The 27,585-nt window shown below is 26.9% G+C and overlaps 1 protein-coding gene across 2 annotated transcripts in view; it reads right to left on the bottom strand.

Annotated features, from left to right (window-relative positions):
• The window catches only part of LOC132937398 (uncharacterized), a 172,736-nt gene that overhangs the window by 68,463 nt on the left and 76,688 nt on the right, over positions 1 to 27,585 (bottom strand). For both annotated transcript variants that reach the window (XM_061004217.1, XM_061004216.1), the window contains exon 3: positions 25,773 to 25,989. In XM_061004217.1, coding sequence (XP_060860200.1) covers positions 25,773 to 25,989 — 217 coding nt within the window. The remainder of the gene's footprint in view (positions 1 to 25,772; positions 25,990 to 27,585) is intronic.

Genomic DNA, 27,585 nt, shown 5'->3' with positions numbered 1-27,585 from the left:
AACACTTTTTCGTTCAAGAGAACCAATAACCATGCCAACCATTAGCATTAGAGTGAATTGACCTATTATCAAAATTAAAGGTGAAATTATTATCTGTGTTTTTACGTTAAATTTTTACGATATTTCGATTTTTAAGGAGTACCCGTGTAAAATATTACAATATAAAAATACTCATAACTAGCTACAAAATTGAAATATCGTAAAAAAAATAATGTACAAACACAGATGCCCTTACCTTAAAGTTTTATAATAGGTTAATTCACTCTTGTATAAAATCTAACAAAACAAAATTATTGGTTATGTTGAACGCAAATTGTCTATATGTATTGCATACATTTGAAGATGGATACAACGCATCCTCTTGAGGGTTAGTTAAATTATTTGTCTTTTATTATTTAAATTAGAGAAAAACACACAATTTTACATAATACCTCCACAGATGTGATTTAAATATTTACTAGCTATATATGACTTTAATAGTTGACTTTATTATAGTTTTGATTACAAACACAATAAAAGATATTAAGTTTGTTTTTTACTTAGGTATCTATGAAAATAAAAATGTCTAGAGATTTCAATTATGAGACACAATATTAATATATATTTTATTTTTATTTTCTAACTAATTTTTTTCAAGAACTTCAACAATACAAAATTAATTTTAATTTTCTACATTTAAATGTCTCAACTATTATTATAGTTTTATAATAATAATTTAAAAATATTTACAGCTTAAATTTAAGCCCGACATTATACGTACAATAATTTTGGGTTAAGCATTAGGTATATCTATATACGACCTACCTAAGAGCATAATACAAATATATAATATGCGCTTATTCATATAAAAATGTAGATCTTTGTATTTTCAAAGCATAGTTTGATATTCAGCAGATAAGTATTAAGCATTATACATTATAAGTATATAGACTTAAGAAAATATGTATGCATAAACATTGTCTAAATATAAAAAAAAACGTCCAGATTTTTATATTTGTAAAAGTTTATATTATAATATTTTATTTATCTTAATGTCCAGGTATAACTTATAGATTACAATTAAACTATGCTATTGTCATATAACAAATGATTTAAATATATTGTATATGTATACGTATTTGTATTATATGTATAATTTTCTACCTACATTCCTAATTGTAATAAAATTGCCATAAAATAAAATAATTTTAAAATTTTCCACTCTTTTTAAATCCTAATAATATCTGTTAGTATTAATTCAATAGGTGGGTAATTAATTACGGTATATTTTTTAAGATTGACTTTTCCAAAACATAAAGACAGAATTGTCTGAATTGAAAAACGTTTTGAGTAGTTTCTCAAAGTCACTATAAGTAAAATATAATTAGAATCAGATAATCTAAGGAAATATTATTTCAGTGATTTTCCGAGATACCCTTATATTGTTTGCACTTACCTATATATATATATGTATTAGCTCTGGCCATATATAGCATATGTAGGTACCTACCCAAACAATAGCCTAACACAGCCGAGTTATACATTTTGACGATGTAATTCAAACATTTGGAAGTTGGGGGAGTAGATGGAAGTACTTGGCTGTTCCTAAGAATAGTATTTTCAATAAAGTGTAGATTTGCTTATGGTTCGTAATTGGTAGTTTATATGTAAAGTACCGGATTGTAGGCATTTAAATACAATATAAAATAATAATTGGATATATTTGAAAAATCCCTTTTATATTATGACAGAAAAAAAACAGCGAATGAAAATTATTTAGTACTTGCCTATCTTGATCTTTGAGAAAAAAGACGATGGTCAACGCATATAACAGGACAATTAATATACCCACTTAGCGCATAATTTTTCAAATAAATTAAGATTTTTTTTTGTTTAAATTAAACAAATTGTGTTTGAAACAATGGGAGATGAAAGAAAAAAGTATAACAATTATACCTAGTCATGGTTTTATTTTTACTTAATGTTAGTTATGGTGTTGGACATATGGTTTTATAACCGCATTTTAGATGAAAAATAAACGACTGAACACTATTGTATTTTATTCATTAACTATCGCCACCATTACTCAACCCTTTTATATATATATAAAAAACTCATACGGTTTTATTTTATTTTTCACAATACACTACTTTTGAAATAATAATAGTAATGAAAAATTCGAATTTTTACAAGCGGTCAAAAATCTTGCATGGGACAGGAAAATGGGGCAAGGCGGTGGGTCAAAAGAATAGCAAAAAAAAAAAAAATAAAACCCTTGTACACATACGATTATTGTTTGTCCCTATCACGTTATTGTTTTGTATGTTTTTTAACTCGATTATGTTCAGAGAATAAAAATATTGTATTCCTGGCTAAAATTCAATAAACGAACTTCACCGTTCCAACGTTATCAATGACAAAAAATAAAACAATACCAATTCATCAAATATGAAAACCGAGTCATTCGAATAAATATAGTATTAATAATTGTAACATGCTGTGTCATAACTCATAAATAACAAATGATTATAATATTTATAACGAATTGGTCAGGTAGTAGTTATTATTGTTGTTGGTTATAATTAAATTCGTATTACAGTAGATATCTTACAATCTAAACATAATAATATTACCACCAAAGATAAAATCACGAAGTGTATTAACAAAGTTGATTCAAAAATATTCCAGTAAAAATCAGTGGTAGAAATTTCATGATTATATTAAATAAAAACCCATGGAAATATTTTAATTTATAACTCATAGATATCTCATAGTTTCGTGACTAAGTATTATTAGCTTTAGATTTAAACTTTTCATTTCGCGTATTTATCATTAGTACATAAATAAACTGATATGTATGTATTGAAAGCGTGTCAACAGATAGCAATCATTGATCGCCACTAAATAACAAAATGATAGTGAAAAACGATCTGATGCAAGTTGCTTATAGTACTCACGAGTCTAAACTATTTAACAGTTATTTAGAAATTAATCGTTAAACGAAAAAAAGATTAGTTTAAAAATATAAAAAAAAAGATGAAATTAGGTGATAAAAACATTTCATGTACCTACACAAAGAAAAAGATAAAATATAAAATGAGTATCGAAACACTAAATTACATACAATTAAATTATAAGCTATTTAATTTTTTTCGTGTCAATCAATAATATTATTTGCATACTATTACAGTGAGGGACCGAAAACAGATTATCAACAGTCACTGTTGAATAATGATTAGCATAATTCATTTTTTTTAATGTGTTGAATGTCCATTGTTTAATACTATTTTCAAAATTTGACGGCGATTAAAGTCAAATCAAAGTAAATTAACCAATCTATATAATAATAATTTAAAGTCTAATAACCAAATATTATATATTTTTTAACGTTCAACAATGTTAATTTATAATTTAAGAATTTGTTTTAGAATGATGACTTACACAATTTTCTCAGTTTCGCATTAACATACTTTTTTAATATTTACAAAAATAACACTGTACAATAAAATCTACCTTAGTTAAATGTATAATTTATAGTAAAAAAAATTCAGAAAACTATTTACTTCATTAAAAAAAAAAATGTTGGTACAATATGCAACTAAATAATGGCTTTGTAGTTGAAATGAATAAAGAATATGAAAAAAAATTATTTAGGTTAGGCACTTTATTTTATTTAAGAAACATATTGAAATTAAAAATAAAGTGAATTTCAATTTTTAACCATAGGTAAAATTTTACCTATAGTACCAATGAATCAAAATAAAATCCAAACGATTATAGTTCCAGAAGTTTTAAGTTCTTTTGAAAGTATTGATTATTGATAAATACAAATGTATGTGAAGGAATTCATTTATTATGTAATATAACTTATTATGTCTGAATATATTAAATCAAAAACAATGTAAAACGTGTAAGTGTAAAATACAATCACGGATATCAGTTAGTGGTTATTATTAATTAAGTAACGAGAGTAAAAATATTTTTAATTAATAATAATATGAAGAATACATTTTTTAGTTTTGTTAATATGAATAATACCGATTACCTATAGTTTCAAAAAAAAAAAAACTTCCAAAGCATAAATCCGTATACCTATTGGACGTATTTTACTATTCAAAATTCAAAATTAAATTGTCTGTAGCCCATCCACTCTTCCTAAGAGGAAATCGTGATTATAAGGGATAAGTTATGTACCAACTCCTATATTATATACCTACCAACTCTATAGCTTTAGACTGTGTACTAAAATAATTTATAGTCAACACTCAACACACCATTACTGACTCATAGTCATAATGTATTATATGCATATATATAAATGAAGTCAGTAGGTATTCATTATAGATTGTAGAAATCAAATCGGTATAAATAAAACAATAATAAATCCGTTAGCTACTACAGGATGATAATATTTTTAATGACTTTATTCACAAAGCTATAGGAAAGTATTATTTTCTTAATATGTTTTTCATGACATATTTTAATATTTTAAATATTTTTATATTAATTATATATATTGCAGCGTAAGTATAATATGTAAATTATGCTACTAAAAACTATACCTTTCCTCGCACATTGACTTGGTAACATTTGTAGGTGTGTTACAAGGACAAGCGAGTGTTGTATTTTGTTATTTTAAAGCGCAAGTAGTACTAAATTTTGAAAAAATTATGCAAGAATTTTTATTTTGTGTCTAATATTATTTCCATAATATTAATTAATAACTAAAATCCTATAGTCTATACCTACCTGACATTAATAATATTAATTTATATTGATGTATTTATTTAATATATTATATACACACTGGTAGTCATAAATACCTACTTATAATTAAATATTGTATGTCCTATGTTAATACTACATTTTATTATTTAAAGCTGGTAAATATCCCATTTTATAGTAACTGAGAGAAGTATACGTCATCGGAAGATGATGATGATTAATATAACGAGTCGGCAAGCACTGTGCTAATATTTGACTGAACGTGGATACACAGACCGAGTACCTACTATTAAATCAACTGAATGTCATTAAAGCGACCAGCAAAATGATGGTGGACAGTAATTTTGACGGCACAGTACCTACCGATAAAAGTTTATTATCATTGCCTTGGTTAGGGAAAATACTTGTTGATGTAGGGGACGATAATTTAATGATATACAAAACAATAACAACTAAAACGATAAAAAAGAAAAAAGAAATATAAACTCTGAAACGGTAGTGGCTGCCGAGAGATCGCCATATAAATGATACTAAGTGGAATACTTTAGTAGGAAATATTATAACCATCGGCGGGTCAGGAAGGTTAGATTATTATAGCACGGTGGGGACTAGCGAAAAAAGGAAAAAAATATATACGAATTTTAATGTAGAAGAGTATACATGCACTGACCCAACTTCAAGGTAAATTATTATATAAATATTATTTTATTATACTATTAAAAAAATTGTGTTTTAACTACTCCCTCACTGATATATAATAAGAATAAAAATACACAATTGTCAACGACGTTTTAATTAAAATTTCATTAAAGCAAACACTCCGGGTATATTGTTGATTTTTATTGACAATAGCTCGCATAATAGTATAACGGTCTAAGTTGCTGCAGCCTGTAAGTTATTACTCGTCTATTGTGTGTATTTATCAAACAACTATAGTATAGAGGTTCTTCAAGAAAAAAAAAAATAGCTTCTAATACATCGCTATAATTAACGAAGTGCAGTTTAAACTTTTTAAGTACAAAGTTTCATTTCTACAACTATTGTAACCAAATTATGTTTATCACTACATTATCTCCGGTCAGTTTAATATAAATTAAACATCAATTTTTTTTAATTGGCTAATAATTCAAAACAATAAATATCTCCGCCAACCAACTGAAAATTAAATCACAATATTGGTATTTAAATTATTAAAGTAGACAAATTTTGTTGTATGTTGTAAGCTGACAGATGACAAAATTATTTTAGCTAAACAAATATGCAGTTCGTTAACTATACAATATTATACAGCTATTATATACCGATTCTTCTTTTCTTTGGCATATTAAAATGGGTAAAATTAGATCTTTTGCCGCTTCTTTATCTCTATCTATTGTTTTCTGTTCGATGCCATGCTGATGTTGAGTGAGACATTAATATAGAGCTTTATACAAGAGCTTTCCATATCTCAGTTAACTTTTATTGGATAATTAAATCTGAAATAATTTGCCAGGCATTGAGGTATTAATATTTTGTATGCCTACATATTATATTCAGATAATCAGATAAGTGCTGAGGTGAGAGAAAAAGTTAGATTGAGGTGACTTGAATGAAATTATGAAGTATAAACAATTGAATGACGGCAATAATAGCGGAAACGATGAACAATTTCGTCAGGGCCTTTGGAAGATTTTAAAGATATGAGTGCTAAAAATACGTTGTCCAAGTATCATAGAAAATTTAAGATCGAGAGAGCAGAGTTTGATTAAAAACAGAAGGGATGTACTTTGAGAATAGATTATCGGAATCATTTGGACAGTTAGCAGTCTCATCAAGGATACTATGAACTGCTATAGGGATTGGAAGTTCTTTCTTAAAGTATCTTGTAAATATTCAAAATTAAAATCTATTAGATGATAGAGTATGTCCAATATCACTTAATCAAATTACTAATTTATACACTTATACTTAAATTCATCAGTTAGTCTATTCCTATACTGTCTAGTTACTACTAGTGGGTTTCAAGTCTATCTATGCCTATTATATTTGTTTTTCTTCTGCCTTGATTCTTTACCAATCAGCCGTAGTCTGTTAGCTTTACAGTTAGGGTTGCTACTACTAAGTAGTGGTCAGTATCTCCTCTGCTTGTCGATAGCTAGATGTTGCATCCGGAGACACTAATATAGTAGTTCAATTTTTTTTTTATATACGCTATTGAGATTTTCTTGCTAATTTTCACATTTACCATTGTTAGTGCGTGGCAAATGATTATAATAATATTTTGTACAGTTCTTAGGAAGATGAAACATATTCATTCACCTACGGCTTCAAATCTTCTGAAGTTCGTTAACTGTCTATCGTCGTTTGTAATAAAATGCACGTCTTTCGTCCCTATATCCATAGTAGAAAATCGTTTTTCTTTATGTTTAATACTACCCATTACGTAGTCATCTCGTTTTATATAATACCGTAATGTGTAAATGATATTTTGTTATCTGATCAACTTTTTATTGCCACTATTTTAATAGTGTTCTGCATTTCTAATAATCCTAGTTCTGGTGCATACATTCCTCATTGTTTTTCTGTTTCTGTATACATTTAGATGATTTAATAACTAAGGCTTTTTTAGAATTTTCTTAAAAAATAATGATTTAGAGTGATACGCAGTTTTCCCATCGACAAACTCAACTGTTTGCTCATTCAAAATATAGGTAATATAATTGTATTTTAAAAGTTAATTAAACAATAATTTATCAACATGAGTACGAAAATATTCAATATACAGATAGGCAATAATATAATATAATTATAGAATGATGTCAAATTAAGTATGTACCTATATACATTATAAATTTATTTTTTAATCAACAGTGGTATTAATTTTTGATAATACCACGATAGTTAAAGAATTACTTCTACATTTTAATAAATAATGTAAATTTAACAATGATGTAATAATAATAATTATAGAAAAAATATTTAAAAAAATGTTGTTTATTTTTTATTTCTTAAAGAATACGAACTTAGGGACACTGATAATTGTTCTTATAGCAACCTTATTTTTAATAACTATCTATGTAATATAATATAATATAATATCGTGGCTTATTAATAGTTAAACGATATCATTTTTAAATGATCAACTCTATAGATTCTGTAAATAATTATTTGTTATTTATAACTTAATTACTAAGATACTCTAGATTAGTGTAATTTAATAAACGAAACTGTTCCTAATAAATACACACATATCAATAAAAAAATAATAATTTACTTTTAAAACAATTATACATAATATAATTTATTAATACGATTTTTCCTGTTTTACTAAATTATTAAAATACAGACAATCGTGTAAAAGAAAATCATTCAGTTAATAATTGAAACTCTATCAGCTTCTGTTCAATAACTTACAATATAAAATAAATAAAATAAGTTTATAAAAATAAAAAATAAAAATAAAATTAATAATTTTATTAATTAATAATAAAAAAATGTACACTGAACTATTAAAAAAATGTTCTGTGACTCACGTTCAAACATTAAAATATGTTGTCATAAATAAAATGGAATGTTAAAGTGTAATGTATGTGAATGTAATGTGATAGTAATTGTTTTGACGTCCATATGCACCCGCTTTTGAATGTAAAATGTTTTAATGGAAATCATATCTGTTTAAATGGTTTTTAAATGTATTTAAATGTCCGAAGACTGAAGAGTTAATACCACAAAAAAAGTTTATTTATTTCATTATATTATCTGTTAAAATATATTATTTGAATATTATTTAACCTCAATTCTTTTGAATAAGTGATTGATAAAAGTACCATCAATGACGTAGAAATGATATTTACTTGGAAGGGGGATTTTATTTTATATTTGATTTATTTGTGAATCATAAATAATTTGAAATTAATTGATAATATTATTACCCTTAAGTCTTAGTAATAAATATCTACATTCTATTGTCTATAACTCAGGTCTCAATATAAAAATAAAAATAAAAAACTAATTGTTTATTTTATATTCTGAGCGGAGCAAGGAAGCTAGTGGTTTTACAATGGTGTTTATTTATTTATTTTTTTTTTTATCCTGTATACAAAATTTCTACCAGAAGGAGTACTTCGATTTCAACATGTAGTACCTTATCTTTTAGCAAATTGGATCAAGATGGTACTTTTAAGAGGTCATTTTTCGATTTCCTCAATAGTTATTTAATGCCACGGGAAAAAACCACCAACAAATCACGAAAAACCGCTAAAAATGGGATTTTAATTCCTAACGCTTTGTATATCACCATAGAAACGAATAAAAAATTATAATATTTTAATATTAATTCAACTTACAGGTTATAATAAATAATAACAATATAAAATATCCAGACTGACAAACCATCTCCACTCAGAATTGTTTTTCTTATACAGTGATATTATATCATTGAATTCAAGTTTATTACAATCCATTGTACATTGACCCACTTGTAAACTACTGTACAGCAGAGCAACATCCACTTACCCACTTTTTTTATTTTTTGTTAATTTTATAAAATAAAAGCTTATTTCCACTCTTTATTAGATAATTCATTAAGTATTTCTTCCAGGTAAATACAATTTGTATTGTGCGATGGTTGATGAATCACAACATAGCTGTGAATTTGATTGACATTTTATTAGAATTTATTAATATACGTAAAAGCAAGATCTGCAATAATAAATATAAGTGGTCAATAACCAAATTAAAAGTTGAACTAAGGTTATATTGATATTCGCAAATGTCGAAATTTCTTATTTCTTTTTAATTTCTTATTACTGTATTTTCAACCGATTTGATATTGTTTTGCTCTCCGATTTTAATTAATTATTATTCGATTTTAGATTAGTAAATAATTATATTTTATAGATTTAATCGGGGAGAAAAAACAATTTCTCCAATTAATGATATTTAAGAAAATAACAAGGGAATAAACGTTTTTCAATGTAATCACAAAATAATTAAATGTTGGTTTTCCATCCTAGTATTTAATTTTTAAAAATAACAAAAAATACAACGTATTGTTTTTTGTAGAATAAATGAAATGGAATGACTTAAGGTTAATGATTAAGTATGATGAAGTGTTTATAGCTTATAGTTGTGCTTTGTTATGTTATTTTGTATACTTGCTTTTGTTTGATTGTATTTTTTTATCTCGGTAGAATTTTTTCTAATTGTTAAGGCTCACAGAGTCATCAAAAATAATAATAGCTGTTTGCAGAGATGTAGTCAACGGGTTACAATGATAGACAACTGTTTCCAGAATCAACATTGAAAGATTTAATATGATAAATTGAAAAGCGTCTGTGGTTTTTGTTCGCTCATTGGTTTTAATGTAATTAGGGATAGGATTTTAATGCGATACCTAGTTAAAAAATTAATTTATGATTTCAAAATTCAAAATTCCAAAAATAACACTTAAATTAATAATTTTATTTATTTATTTTTGACTGAAACTTTTTATACATTTATATTAATTAACTAATATATTATAAAAGAAAATGAGTTTACCCGTGTTAAATTAATTGCATTTGCAAATGTACCTTTGTAATAAACGATTGATTGAGTGACGATTTGGTCATTAAGACTAATATGAGATTCATGTTATTTTAAAACCAGATTAAAACACGAATTAGAACAAACATTAAAAATATGTATTTTTATACTAAATCTAAGATCTAAGGTGTTATTCTAAATTGTTCTATTCCTATAAATAAGTCAAACATGGCCTGGACAACGAAAAAAGGCCTTAAAAACCTTAAACGAGCCTTGCGAATAGTATATTATAGTTGGACCTTTTCTTGAAATAGTATGCATTTGAAACAGATTATTAGGTAGCATGGAAAGGATTATGTTAGAAAATCCAAAAAAGATACAATCGCATTGAAATCCAAGACTTGGTGATAACAAAAATCATCTTATAAATGTGTACCAGTATTGGTTAAGTGAGTCGTTTGTCTTATAGATGTCCCTTACAAAAACTAAGGGTGGTTATTTATTATGTTGTCCTAGGCAGTGGTCGGTATCAGAGCTTTTTTCCACACTTACTATACCTATACAGTGGTATAGACGTATAGTAGACATCATACTCGATGATCGTGCAAACTGCCATGTCAGGTTTCTACAGGTGGATTGTATTATCATTCAGATGTCGCCTTGGGAAAAGAAAACCGTCACCATCGCATACAAGCCATTATGATAACAGTAATAACAACATCGCTCCAGTGTGTGGGTATAAACGTGCATTTTACATTTGTATTATATTTTGTGCACGCATGGAAGACAGTTCTGCGGGGGCGGAATAAGGGGATATGTGAAAACCTGAGGGGTTGTCGGAGTAAAGTTATGGGTAAAAGAAACCGAGGTAATAAATAAAGCGGAACAGACTCGTGTAGGTATATGTGTCTATGGTGAGAGAAAATATTAAATGTACAAACTTGGTGTACGCCTGTCGGTGTCGGAGGCCGCGTAAAATACGTGTAGACAAATATACACGAGTGTAGTACCACTGTATTAAATGTATAGATTTGTTGTTATATTAGTTTAGGGTGGAGCTGGAATGGGTTAGGGTGGGTAGAAGAGGTAGACAAAGTATTAGACGGTTTTTGCGAACGAGTGGTGCTAGTGGTGGCGGTGATGGCGGGTTGATCCCCAACTCCCATGAGTTGCGGTAAGTATATATCATTCTTTCAAATGTACCTTACCTATCTCATAGACGTCTATTTTTTTTTTCGTTTTTTCTACCTCTTTGTTGTAAAAATTGTATGGCGAAAATATATATCTAAACACAACGATGCACTAGGTTTTTTTTCTCGTTAGTAGATCAGTAGAATAAAAATGTACCTATGCGGCTAAATTTAGCTGAAAATACTCATTTCATAAACAACTGCTCTCATTGAAATTACGTAAAATTATTAAATAGTTTATTTGTGGTTATTTTTGAACTTATATTATGATTTAAGTAAGAATTGATCAATTTTATAATTAAGTTCTAGGTATAGGTATATTATTAACAATAGGACGTGTATTATATAATTTTAAATCAATAAAAGGTGTTTTAATGAATTTATAATTATATTATGAATTATAGCCCTATGATATTATAAACGTACCTATCTATATTCTAAATTGAAATCTGAAAGTACTTTAGATATGCATATGTTATTGTACCAAATTTAATAGACTGCAATTTATATCAACTTTGTTTGGAATAAAATGTATTTGGTTACAATATTGTACTTCAGAAAACCAAAAATCTCTTCTAATCATAACCAAACAATTTTTATAACAAAGTTTTTAAAGTTTATCGGTAAATTTTAAACTTTACTTTCACGTTGATATTTTCTACCCGTAAATATATTGTTTTTCACAACATTTTAATTTGGTAAGTACCTTTAACGTTTTAAATCTTAAAGAATTTAAGTTTTTTTTAAATTTTTAAAAATTATACATATTCAAGACTAGGTAATATAATATTTCATACAATGAGTACATACATTTATTTATTTTTTAAAGTAATTATTTATAGTTGTTGTAGTTGTTTTGAATTTGATTATAAAGTTAATATAATACTATGTACTGTAGTAATTTAACTATCAACCAGAATTATTATAATTTAAATATCTACGTAAATACTGAGGTAATTCGAGCTTCACTCAGAAGTCATTTGTTCGAATGTGATGATTTTCTATTGCTATCAAATTATAATAATAATAATAATAATAATATAACACCATCTTCTTTCAAGGTGATCAAAGTGAGACGAGTGTGCCGACATTCTGTCCTATCTCCTGCCCTTTTTCATGTTTACGTCTATCATACACTTTTTGAAGGTTGAAATTAAATGTAGAATTAAATATATGGTAGGTATAGTTACTATATAGTTACTAATACGTCTTGAATGTGATAGTAATTACCTAGTGAGGACTGAGGATGTAAGTAATACCTAACTTATATTTCAACGGGAAAATGAACTACATATAGAAAGGATAGAATACCTAAGGAGAACAACAATATCCTGGATTTTAGAAATCTTAAATTAATTAAGTTTAATATAAAATATGCATATAATAGTTAAACGCGTTCAACCAATCCAATGGTATGCTCTGAAGTGCTTAATTATTTTTGATAGGTAAGCAATTTAATATCAAAAAAACAGATAGGAAAGGTGAATTTTTCACACGTTTTATTATAATATTATGTACGTCATTACAACCGTTTAAGGTTCGTCACTTTATAGTATACGGATTACTATACAATATACTACATTAATATTTCAATTTTCAAAGTAACTATTTTTTCACATTCAAAAGATGAATACGAGTGGGATCAAAGAGTATAATGATTATATTGTGTTGATTTTGTGCAGATGCGGAGTGAGCAGATAAAGTTTTTTTCGTATTGTTATTAGTAAAAATGTATTTCTATTTACACTCGTATTTAAAAATATACCACTCGACGACATCACGAGCCAAAGGGTATTAAATGATTATGTCACAATATGAGGTAAATAAATATGAGATATAAATCGTTAGAGTTAAAATTGTGTGAATATAATACCACCTACTAGAGAGTGGAAAAACAATATACCAACAAGGAATTTTTATATTTTACACAGCGGTTAGGTACGCTTTACGCATGATTTTAATTACGTAGGTATATACTTTATTGAAGCCGGATGGTTCCAGGACGCGTATTGCTTTTTGTTTTACAATGCTGTGTTTATTTTAGTTCGTTTACAAATTGTGTGCTAAAGAACTTTTGAGGTAAGTTACAGGCATAGGTACCTACCTACTAGTGATGGGAGTTTCACCGTAAGCCGTAAACAAATTGTCAGTAAATGAACCTTAACATTTTTTTATAGGTAATAAATAATAATAGTGTATAATATTTTTATTTAGTTTTTTTTATTATGGACTCAATAGTAAATTGATATTAAATAAATAATAATATTTTCGTAATATTCTAAACGGTTTAATAAAAGCGGATGTACTTAAATATATTAACATGCATATTATTCTGGTATTATATTATATTAGTTTACCTTTATAATAATATTATTTTAGACGTCCACCTCAACTCGTGAACCAAATATTATTAATGCAATATTAGTGTGTACCTTACTTGATAACAATTGAAATGAGCGGTCATCTAATTGTATGAACGTAAAAAAAATATCAGTGAAATTTACGTAAATTTACCAAGCTGCAGCTGGCATGTCATCTCTAGTAGGTACCTTCCTAGGTATTAGGTATAGTTATTATACCATTTAAAGTGTATTATTAATAAATCGGACACTTTAACCGTAACGGTTCATTTTTGTAAGTAATTTATGTTTTATATTCATGAACTAATTACGGTGTTATTATCACTAATATATTCAGTAAATTAATATTAGGTAACATTTTTGAAATTGTGTTTTTCTCAAGAGCTTAATGTATAGGTAACTACTTCATGGATTGGAAGTCAAGTGTATAATATTGGTGTTTAATATACAGATACAATTATTGATTTTTTTAGTACAACCTCAGAATCGTTTTTCGATTATAATAATTTATTCTATTAATTCTACTATTGCTTTAAAATGTATTGTAATGCATGCACCACTATAGGGTCAAGATAATTATGTCCAACACCAGAACTCTCTGTATCTGATCCGACATATTTTTATACTGTCTATTTTCAATTTATAACTTTTTATTCCTTTTAGTTTTAAGAATTAAGATATTAAAACAATACGATGACCTGCTTACACATTATTCGTTTCATTGTGTATATCTTAATATTATAGTTTTAGGTAGATATACTTACTACTTACTCGAAAATTATTTATAGATCACTTAATATTTTAAGAACGTCTGATGAACAATACTGTTACCTACCAGCTGTACAAAAATATTTGCGATTGTTTCTTATTGTCTTCGAATGTATACAAAGATTACTAGACAGTGCTAAACAAGATCAAACGATAGTGCTATAAACACACCCAATCTATATCATAGTCTGTTCTGATTATAGTTTTAATGTTGTGCCTACATTCGTGCAGGGTGAAGTTGGAAATGTCAGAAACTATACTGGGTTTTTTTTCGTAAAAAAGAATAAGCGAGCCATACGATTTATTTCTTAATGCCTAAACTTCGAATTCATCGTTATAACTTAAGATTACAAATTATGGTATGAAAATAAAACAAGTATACCAGACTACATCTGGACAACCGCACAGGTATATAATATGAGGTATACCGGCAGTACTGGTTCGTTTCATTATTAATTCGATTGCGGGGGGAAAAAATGAAGTCGACGCGCAGTCAGTGTCTATTGTGTCTCGGTGTGCCAAACAAAACCAGCGTTAACGTTTAAAACAATAAAATAGTTTACGTAGTATAACATTAATTACTATTAAAAGGCTTCATCGCCGCCGGGCGAGAGGTGGTGATTGCCGCCGGCGGCAGTGTTTTGCGTGACGAGTTTTGCGTGCGTGCGTGCCCCTATTTTGTACTCTCGCTGTCACCCGGTTACTATAATAATAATATAATATAATACAACTCTGTTGGCGCGCACGGAAAAAAATATGTGAAAAAAAAGGAGAGAACCACCGTTACGACGGACAAGGCGTGTGTACATAGTATCTCTGCCGACCCCCGACCGGGGGAGGGGGGGATATTATTATTATTACTATTATATTAACTAGGTATAGCTGCTAATTCTGTTTTTCGGTATTATTATATTATACCAGTGTATATACAGTGTTGTTGTACCCGTGTCGTGTTTTCACGCACTCATTAAATTCTTGAACAACACTTTATAATAGTAGGTAATACAGTGGCGGCGGCGGCGGCGGGTGCCGCCAGAACCAGTGAAGGCGATATTATTATTATTATTATTACGATAATAACCCCGAAACGCGATTATTATAATCGTATAGTTGTATAATATATATAATAATAAAACCATAGCAGCAGTACCTAATACCTATGTAATAGTTCTTTCACTCGTGTCGGCCCTGCCACCAACTATATAAATAATATGTAACTATACTGCGCTCGGCGCGGTTCGTCTGTTGCTTTTGCCCGTACGGAACAGGCAACTTGGCCGTCTAACCACAACGGGGCATTTTATTCAAACACCGAAAGGGTGGTTAATTTTATGAACATACCCACCACTAGTTGCGGCTCGTTTTTGTCATCATAATCCAGCCGAATCGTAAACATAATAATAATATAATAAATGAGATATATTTTATCATAATATCGTTCCTTCCGACACGCCGAATAACCGAACAGCTATTGGCATATCATTTAAAGGCGCCGAGTGGGTAATAACATAGGTGATAATATATTATATAATACTATTATATAAAGCGATTGACGGAAACCATCGAGGTGGCTGAGGCGAGGGACCTTATATAGGCTTGTCAGCCTTTATTTTTATTGAATACCGTGCGTAGAGCGTTCCGGATGCTTTTTTCTCGTATAAGTAATATTAAGTATCTATAGAAATAGATGATTTGAGTGTTTCAATATTTTACTGGTATACGTACAAAATACATCAAATGTACCATAAACACTACTTTACATGATACACGATCATGACAAATTTCATTGGAATTACTTAATTTAATTATTTGTTTGAACCTTCGTCAAAGAGATAACAATAAATAAATATTTCTTTACAGTTTAAATGGATGATATGAATAGAACATTTTTTTAATGACTACCTACCTATATACATTTTATATTCTTGTTGCGATCAGAAAACTATTTTGTTTAAACTGTCAACTTTTTTTTTATTTGGGTACGATCAAATTGTTAGTTACACTGCAAGTTATAATACAATTTCTAGAACCCAATTTACCTAATTAGATAATATTTCAAAACTTAAATCTATATTTACCAGTTTATAGAAGGTGAGAATTTTTATTTTGATAAAGGTTTAAAACGGTCTGTTCATATTATAGTCAATAATATAGTGTAATATTGTTAACGACGAGACTTTTATAGCAATATTGAAGACGTGACGATTAAATAAAAATTCTAATAACTTATGGGATTGTCCTTTATTTCAATTTTGTATGTCACTTATAAATAATAAATTGCTGATTATTAATTTTTTATGTACCTACCTTACATATTATCTGACATTCAGAATTTAATAATAACATTAAAAATATATAATGATCTATCTTGTGACTGTCTCACAAATTCAAAAGTATATGAATAAAAATTAAAAAACTATCACATAAGACTACAAATATAGACTCAAATGTTAAGTCCCAGTGCTTGTCATAAGGAATACAGTGGAACTGAGTACCTACCTAAATCAATTTTTAAGATATTTTATTATATTTGAATTTACCTGTTACTACTTTTGTTTTTGAATTACCAGGCCTACCTACCTACGTTATTAAACGTATTTTCATAAAGTTTAAAGATTAGCATTTTTTGTTACACAAAAATGAACTGTTAACAAAATTCGAGTGGATGTTATGTAATAAGTAACCACTGGTGCATAAAGATCTTTAACCCTGTGAGTAATTAATAATCACAAATTGGTAATTAATAAATCATAATAATCGATAGTCAAACATTTTTAACAACAGTGTTGATAAGTGATGAGTGATACCAAAATTAATCCATTATAAAATAAATACCAGTAATCGGTATTACCTGCGAAAGTCTACCACCATCGCACACTTATGGATTAAAGTAAATATACCTAATAAGTTATTAAATGTTGTTGGCTTGTGGTAATACGGTTGAGGAGATAATATCTAATAATGGTAGTGTAGGGGGGTACCCTATTTAGTAATCATTTTAATGAGTAATAACTTAGCTTTTTCCAGTTTATTTGAAAAATAATACGTTATTTTTAAATTTACAAACTCTATAACTTTAGATCAAACTAATTATTTAATGAATAAAAACTGCTTTTGTTTAATTACACTGTATACAATAATTTAAAATAAAAATAAACAAATAATTTTAAGAAAATGTTTAGTTATTATTTGGAAAATTTAAGAATCATTATGTGTAGCACAGGTCGTAATTATAAATAATTATATAACTTAATTTTAACGGAGTTGTGTTAATATTTTTCTCCATTTTAACTTCAAAATTTTATAGTTAAATATATTATTCGTAAACTATTAACTTAAAATTAAATGCATTGTATACGTCACATAACTAACTCAAATTATTTATTTAATATTACCACCTTTGAGTACTGCAGTGTTGTACAGTCGTATATGTATTTTGTATTTGGGATATTCTTCCAAGTCAAAACACTGAACCTATAATACTATTAGTTATATTTTGATTTCTAAATAAACCGTTAAAAAATATTACTATATATCTACTTATATTGAATCCTATTGAAACGTTTTTGTTTATATAAATATAAGATGTTTTATGATACATTTTTTATGAAAATTGATTCATTATTTTGTGAAATCTAGTTTAAATTATAGTTGTAATGTTGTACAAACTCTTCGAGAAGAAAATGTGATAAAAATGTTTGGAATTTTGAAATATTTATGCATAAAATGTTTATTAATTATTAGCAATATTAGTATACTCATATTATCCGTAGAAAGTCTTAACATACCTAATTAAATAATAACTTGTACCTATTACATGTATATAGATTATAATGGTATGCATAGTATCTGTTTAAATATAACTTGTACACAATTATTTATTATGAAGTGATTTGAATGACCTTTTATAAACGTTTTAAAGTTAATTTATTTTAATAGCTTTTCGATTTCATAAAAAAATACTTTTATACAGTATGTCTGCACGTTCATTTTTTTCTTGAATACTATTAAATAAGTTTATAAAGTTCGGAATATAAATATTAGATTGAATTTTCAAATCATAAAACTATTTTAGTTGGAATAATATGGTAAAAATATAGGAAAAGTACGGTGTACAGTAGATAATAAATTCATAATAATAATAGATTATGTGTGATAAAATTATGTGGCTGTTCTCGTAAAATAATGAAACATTTTCAATTTTTTAAACTAAGTTACAGTACAATCTATAACCAATTCAATCAAGTGATTTGAAAACGTGTCACAACAATGTTTTTTTTATTATCAAGCACTCAATTTAGCAAGAAAAAATATATTTGTTCTAACCACGATAGGTTATAAGTTATAACTTATAATCTACCAGAATACCTATGTGACTGTAGTTAAAAAACCGGCAATATGTGCACAAAAATAAAAGTCTTGTGTTTTAAATATAAAACGAAATTCGTTGAACAAGTTAGGGAACTAAATAAATTGTTCAAATGAAAGAATTTAGGTATCTCACTGTATTTGTGCAATATATCTAATATTACGATAACAATAGGTATTAGTCTTAAAAAATATTTGTTTTATTTATTATGTAGGTATATTTAAATAAATAATAATGTTATCAAGTTGGAATAATGTAATTAGTAGTTACCTTTAGTTGGTCTTGTAAAACAATTATTTTTAGATAATTGGACTTTTAAATTTTACTTATAATAAAGAAACTAGATTAAAGTAACTAACTTTTTAAGACGTATACACAGGGGAGCAACTACAATGAAAAATCTGGGGGTGTTGAAGCTCTCTATGTTTTCAGTTAGTCTTATGATCATATTATACTATACTATCTACCTCTCCCCATCTCACACACCAGCAATCAAATAACTATATGTCTATATATAAAATAATGGCTTTGTACCTAGTTACATATTGATTTATTAATATAAAATAAGAACTGATTAACCGTAATTAATGGCATAACTATTATGAGTGTGTTGATTTCAAAACTGATTGTACAACATAGCGGCTATCCAACAACCAAAGCCCCTCCCCCCCACACTAAATTGTACCTATGCGATAACAATGTCATTAATCCAGAAATTAACTGAAACAAGAAATGTATCGAATAGCATCTAAATTAACTTTCAACTATACATCGCAATATAACCGCTCGAGTGCTCAACATTCATTTAGGTACTGAAGTAAATTATGTTTTTAGTATTTTTATTAGTTTATCCTAGATATTGTTATTCCGGAGAAAATGTTTAAACACATGACATAATATCATATTTTTTTTTTTATCCTTAAATTGTCTCGTGAGTTTCGCAAAACGCACAGCTGCGGTATTTTTCTTAAGAATTCAAATTAGCCAACGGCCATTTTAATTATAAAACCTATATTGCTCGCAAAAAGGAATCATCTCCTACAGTGGAGCTTTGCAATCTATCTGCAATACTGCGACTATATTTTTTTTAATTCACCGGCACAGTTTTTTTAAACCCATTTGTTTTTGTTGGTTTTTTCGTTTTTTTTTTTTTTTTCTAAGTTAACCTCTTCCCGCATACACTATAGTAGTACCACCCCGAGTAGTCGAACGGCAAACAGTGGCAGCGGCGTACATGTAAACTCTATTCGGCGATTATCATCATACCGCCATAGCAACAAAGGCAGCAGTGGCATTACGCCACCAACTGTGATACTCCTCGGTGTGCACGCCGACAGTAATTATATTGCGTGGCCGTAGCGACCACGGGGAAAATTTAACGGCTGTGTGAACACCCCGCAGCGGCACGCGATCTCACGCTAAACAACTCTTTCTCGTAGGTACCGCCGGTGGTTATTTTAATCGAAACCATAAATACACACAATATATTCACACAGAATTATATTATTATGTGTGTGGTGTACGCGTTTGTATAACATTATATTTAGTACGAGGCTCAAAAGATGATTTCAAAGTGGAATGGCGCGCGCAACAATCCCAGGTGTCGTCGAACAAAACAATAATATTTAATATTGTCATGTGATCGTTGTGCTTTATATATATATATATACATAATAATTGCTAACAACTACAGTAGATTGTAACGAGTTATAATATTATGACAATAGAGAATACCTTTAGGTTTATGGCGGACAGTCGCTGTGCCTATGTCGAATACAAATAATTAATAAATACTTCTAGTAGGTACCTATACTTAATTATATAATGATAAAATTAATATGAGACATTATGATACGATTTAGAATTAATTATTAAAGTAAATATTTATCGTGATTAATAATAATTATACATTGTTTGATTGGAATACATCAGCTGTAGATAGATATACAAAGTGAAAACTGCGAAAATTTAATGACGGATAAGAATAGCAAAAACGTAAATAAAGGGGTAGGGAACATATATTTTACGATTAATTAGCAGAAAGTACAAAAAAGATAATTATTAAGTAAGTCCATGTAAGAAAAAAAATACTGAAAGGAATAACAGGGTAGGTTATAAAATACTGAATTATGAAAAATCGAAAGAAATAACATTTTGCTAATTATGATTTTCCACACACGAAGAAGATATCGTATAAAACAATTTTTCGAAACATTTTATAGGTACATTAATATTGATTTTCATTAGTTTATTATATAATATTGTGTAAATTTTAACTGCACGTTTTTATTTTGTTTGAAAAAAATGTTATTTTAGAATGAAATACAAAACATTTCAGTTTAGAACAACATGATTTTTATTAATACAAAAAGTACATTTGGTACCGTATTATACACCTATGTTTATCTGTTCTCGTACAGAGCTATAATGATTCATTTACTCATGTGTAGTAGTTTTTTAAATTTATATATGTGAATTCTGCTAAAACCGTACTTAATGGTTGTGGAAATTGTTCAATAACAGAAATCATATATATTGTAATTATTTTAACAAACTGTATTCTGATTAATTAATTTAGTTTTAGAACAATAGAAAAAATGATAATAATAGAAACGTTGAGTTTAAATAAAGTTTTTATTTTAGGGATAATATATACATTATAGTAATGGTAAAAAAATCACGACAATTTCAATGATTATGCACAGGTATTAATATGTATGTAGGTATAATCAATTCTGTACCTATTCCATTAGACCATTTTAATCAAAATAAATTCTTAGTTATAATTTTAAAATGTTAAGTATTTTCGATAGTATAGGTAGTGTAGGTACTCTATAGTGTCTAAAAATTGTTAAGAACCTGAAAATAAGGTTGCAAATTATTAGAAAAATTTTATTCACATATTTCGATATTTTTGATGATGTATATAATTGTTTGCATTTAAAATTTTTTTTTATTTGATTTCACTTGAAATATTTTGTTTAACTATTTGCGACATTTAACTTTTAATTTTAATATTTTTTGCATTATTTTATATGCTGAGGAATTGTGTATGTTTTTATTTGTGTCTGACATTACATTTAAGAGTAGTAAAGTTTTTGAGGGTGGTTTTTGGTAAACAGTTAGATCAATTTGATACTTTTTGGGAGTCAAAAAAATTTACAGTATTAAGAAAACCCAAACAAAATTTAATAAATAATGGGAATATTTACGCAATACCAGATTTTGTTACTTTGTAGAAATTTAAAACAGATAATCAGTAGAAAAGTAGGTAGTTGATATATATTTTCACCAAAAATTTATATGAGCATTTTATAGAAATGGTGTAGTTTTAAAAAGATTTTGGTTTTTTGGATACTTAATGCTTGTATTATATAGTTATATGAATTGTTTAACTTTTTAGATTTTGTTTTTCAATTGTACAATAACATTTTTATTTGTTAGTCAAAAAGCTTGAAAGTTTAAAATGTTATTCGACGTTCCTTTTAAGTTTTTCTTACGGAAATTAAAAAATATCTAATATATACATAGTCGCAACTTCATTTTTAACAATTTGAAGTTCAAAAATTTCAAATAATTTCAATGATACAAATTCTAAAAAAATTTCAATTTGAATACATTTATAATTTGTTGGCATCTACCTTGAATTATTTTTAATAAAACGTAATACTTTTTATAATTTTAAAATGTTGATTTTTTTAAATTTTAAAAATGTTAAATGCATATTTTAGTTAATTTATTTTATTACTGGTAAATAATTTTTTAATTTTAAATGAATGTTTTAAGATTTTAAAGTATATTTTAAATAATCTCATTAATTTAATATTATATAATATTTATAATATTAAAATAAATACCTATAAATACTATAAATTCAGCTCACTCGTTTTAGAAAGTTGGAAAATAATCTATTAGTAATTAACATAGTACGATTGTTTGCTTTTGAAAATATTCATTCAAAAATGTTTAGTAAATATATTGATATAAAACAATTTTTAAACTATGAATTATGAAATCAAAAGGGTTTATTTGAAAGAAAAGTTATGGACATCATTTATTTATTTTATGTTTGTTTTCTATTGTATAGTTAGTAGCAAAAAACTGTTCGAATGAAGTTAACACTATGCTTACATATTTATATCTTAACCGACAATAAGTTTTGGGATTAAAGTTGGTCATTAAAAACGAACATTTTCGTGGTTAGTTGTTTGGTTACTTTAATCAAAAATTTATTTATAACTTAATATTACGTGTGACAGAGTGTTGAAGACTTATTGTATAAAAGTATAGCGATATATGTAGCTAAAAAGTTGTATTCTGTCATATACAGAGTGATAATTGTTTAAGGCAACACTGGAACAGTACATTTTTCAGACAGAATACGTTGGATTGAATCAGAGATTGACATTCTGGTAAAGGGTACTTACAGTTTTATACAGTGAATTTCAAATTTTTAATTTTTCTGGTACCCATTGCAGCATAGTATATAGTTGCGTGCTCAATAAAAATTGTATATTTATTAATAGCAACACGTATTTTTGGTACCTTATTTGGACTATTTATTTTTTAAGTAATTTATGCTCTCAAATCCAAATCAACTGGACTATTTAAAATTTTTAATTGAAACATAATCTTTTTAGATTTATTAAAATGTTGATAACTGTGACGTTTCGTAACAGTCGTTACATAATAATATAGCTTAATTAATTATTATGATTAATATTATCATTATTATTATTACCTATTATTAATTTGTTTTTAATGCTGTAATTTAATATTATTTAAGTAAGATACTATATAATTAACAATACTAAAACAAATTAATATGCATTGAATTCAACTTGAATAGATCGAAAAACATATTTTCCTAAAATTAATTCTTAAATGGCTTCTACTCAGTTAATTTAAAATTGAGAATGAACAACATTTTTTTTGTAAAAATTAATGGTTTATTTTCAGATTGTCTAATGCAATTAAAATTAGTTCAAACATTAATTAATTAAATTTGTTATTTACAAAAAATAAATATTAATTTTAAATTTAGTCTCAATCATCGTCATAACTTAACTAAGAACAATCTAAAGAACGTCTGTAGGTATTGTCAGTAGATGATAATATCACTGTTTTATCTCCATAATTCTATCGTTGACACAACATTTTCAATTGCATATTATTATTGAACGTATTCAACTTATTTGACATTTGAAATATCTTTAAAATATGACCATCTCAAATATTATCTGGACAATTCTACCCCATGCTATTTTGGACTATTACGATATTATAGATCTAATATATAGATAATAGTTAATGAGTTTTTAAGATACTAGGAAATATTTTATGACTGTACACATTCTTAATTAAAAAAAAATGTGTGAACAAATTAATACCTATTATAATAAACTAATTTATGTTGTACAAATTCTATAGGAGTATTCTACGAACGAGCGGGCATGCCAGTTGCCATCTAATATTGGTGTTATGACGCTCCTTAATTTTGTTGTTCATGAATGGATGTCCACTAAAGAATTTAAATATAGTAATGAAAAGTGTTGATAATCAAAATAAATTACCTAACTATACACATAATATTTTAAAACCATATTATAGACATCGCGATCCACTGCAGCTTATATTATTTAAGATTTAAATATTATGATTATTGATCAAATACATAAATGTGTTTGTTATCAATACACACACATTTGAAATAATGTCATAATCTAAAAACAAAATAGGATTTAGGTACTCTTAGATATCTTTAGTATTAGGAATAATGAGTACTTATAAGATAATATTAGGACACAACGTTTTTTACTTTGGTTTTTTGTAATTAAGAAAATTATGTTGTTAACTCCATAGTGTCTATTGAAAAATAAAATAAGTAAATCATTTAAATTTTAACTAATTAGTTATTGGACATTCAGAATTTTCTAAAAAAAAATGTCTATAGCTACTAGAAACACAAAAACCACAATGAATATTAAATATAATTACGTATATATTATGTTATTTTTACGTTAATTATTTTAATTTCAATAAAAAATATCACTGAATATAAATTTACCCTGAACAACCGTTAATTATTTTAATGTGATGTTATAGGTTTTCAATTTTAATATAAAAGCATAATTCTGTATTTATATGTCGACAAACGATATTAGCCATAATAATTCCTTATTTAATTTATAAAATACTTTTCTGAAAACTTTTCTGAACTAAATACTTAATACAATCAAAATATGAAAACTATACATTAAAAATATTAAGAGTTCTGAGATTCTTATACTCAACTTCTTAAGATTGACTTATTTTTCGTTATGTGTTTATACACGGTACTTAATACCCGGTCTCTGTATCTCACTTTGTTGTACATTAAGTCTGAACACCGATTCAAACAAAAACTAAACAATTTTAAACTTAATTTTAAAACCTTGGCGCTACATTTAATATTGTAAAAAGTTTTTTTCGAAAATCTTAAAAATCGTGAATCAATTTGATTTATACTTATAACATTTTTAATATGTTACCTATGTAGTTTGTTCAACAGTAAATAATCTTTGCTTATAATCGGTTTTGAATACGGTCATTAATCATTGCTTTCAAATTTAAATAGACAACACGCCTCTAACATGTGTTATTTAATGAAACGGTATACCTAAAGTATTAACTATTAACCGACTCTATACTCTCTCACTATAAACCTTACATATTTAACAACATAGTTATGTATCTATTAGTAAGAGACTTGTCTAAATTTCAGTATTTTAAGGTCCAAAATATTCCATCCTTAATTTTATTTAGATACTGTAATATTTAAAAAAATGTAATAGCTTTTTTTATTCTCGTCGTCATATTAAAAATAAAAACACTTACGTGAAAATTGGTTCACCGGAAGTGGATGAAATTGAGGAAGATGACGGTGCGGCCTGTCCGTAGCTTTGATCTTCTGGGTTATTTTCCTTTTGTTCTTTGAACCACATAACCATGAAAAATCCAGAAGATACTTTAGACTTTCCCGGAACTTGGTTTCGTGTGTCACAGGGCAGATAAGCTTTGCCGCCAACCGGAACTGCTACTTGGTCGATGGGTACTGGAAAATATAAAAATTTTGGAATTATGAAACAAATGAATATGAATCAAACCTGTATTTATAAAACAATAAAGTACGCTCTGACACGTGCTCATTGCTCAGTGCACTACTCTGTAATTTAACAGGTACGCTGTCAGGAATTTTTAACCACAGGGCAATATGGGGTAGACACGTATTGAGACTATTATTATACATCATCTCCTTCCACGGGTCAAGGTTTAAAAATTATTATAAAAGAAGTAAACGTTGAATGAAATACATGACGCCGAGCTGGGAAAAGTTTATATTTTTGTATTCTGTTTCAACACGCCAAGTGTACCAAGTGTACCGTTTCTTCCCATGCAGATAAATAATTATAATGTGTGGATTTTACTGAGGCATAAAGAACTCTTGAATATAAAGAAATCCAAATAAAAATAATTTAGTATGCAATAATGATCATCACACGTAGTGTTAGGATAAACTCTAGCAACAATAATAGACAACTGGAAAATATACATAAAAACTGAACAGTTTAAAACAAATTAATGATCTCAATCAAGTTAACATATATATATTATAATACTTATCTAATTATACTTATATATCTTCTTTGGTTATTTTTTTCCTCCTAGATAAACATAATGATATGAGACTTTTTGATTTTTAAAAAAAAATATTTTTCCGATAAGTATGTACTTTTTACTGGGGTACCGAAAATCAAAAATGTTTACAAATCATAATTGAATTGATAAAAATACTATTATAGAATTCATAGAGTATAGCAGTTTTTCTGAAACGATTTACACACAAAATATAAAAGAAATTAACAATAAGTTATTTTACTTCTATAACAAATTATATTTAACGAGTTTTATAAGTAGGTACAAACTATGACAAATGTGTGTTACCTACTTACCATCTTAATACTATTACTGCTATTATAATTTTCACCGAGATAAATAATTCTAAAATGAACTTTTTTTTATTGGTACCTATAATAACTTGTATATTATACGTACCTACCTACCTATAAAGTATTTTTTTCTCGCGCCTTGAAATTATTATTCAAATAGCTCTTTAATTTCTACATGAATATAGTACGAAAATATATTGTCGGTGTATATATATATTATTTATTACTCTATAAAGCGTATCTATCACTGATAATATAAAATGTGTTATATAATATTATAAACCTCATGGAATTTATTTGATATACATAAGTCTTAACGATAAATAATGAATAAATAATTAAAACTTAATAGCCAATTCGTATTTCATACTTGTAATACATATTAATATTAGGTACAACTTGTTTGCTTATCTATATATTTAACAGCGTTTTTTTTAAGTTAAACCTATAAGATAATTTTAAGGCACTTTATGAAGAATACTGATACGTATAATATACTTATCTAAATATTAATGTCGATCGTAATCCCAATATTTTTATAAACATAAAACTAAAATTAAAAAACAACATTTTTCTAATTTAAATTCTGATAGTACTAACCAAACATAACGAATCACCTAATTTATTAAAACTAATGCGATAAATCGATATTATAGACTGACTGCGCAGTGTAGTTTATATCAACAACAACAATCTCTAAT

This window comes from Metopolophium dirhodum, chromosome 1 (genome assembly GCF_019925205.1).
Source record: "Metopolophium dirhodum isolate CAU chromosome 1, ASM1992520v1, whole genome shotgun sequence".
NCBI classification, from domain to species: Eukaryota; Metazoa; Arthropoda; class Insecta; order Hemiptera; family Aphididae; genus Metopolophium; species Metopolophium dirhodum.
The sequence above is the reverse complement of the archived record's forward strand: the minus strand, read 5'-3'. Positions and strand labels throughout refer to the sequence as shown.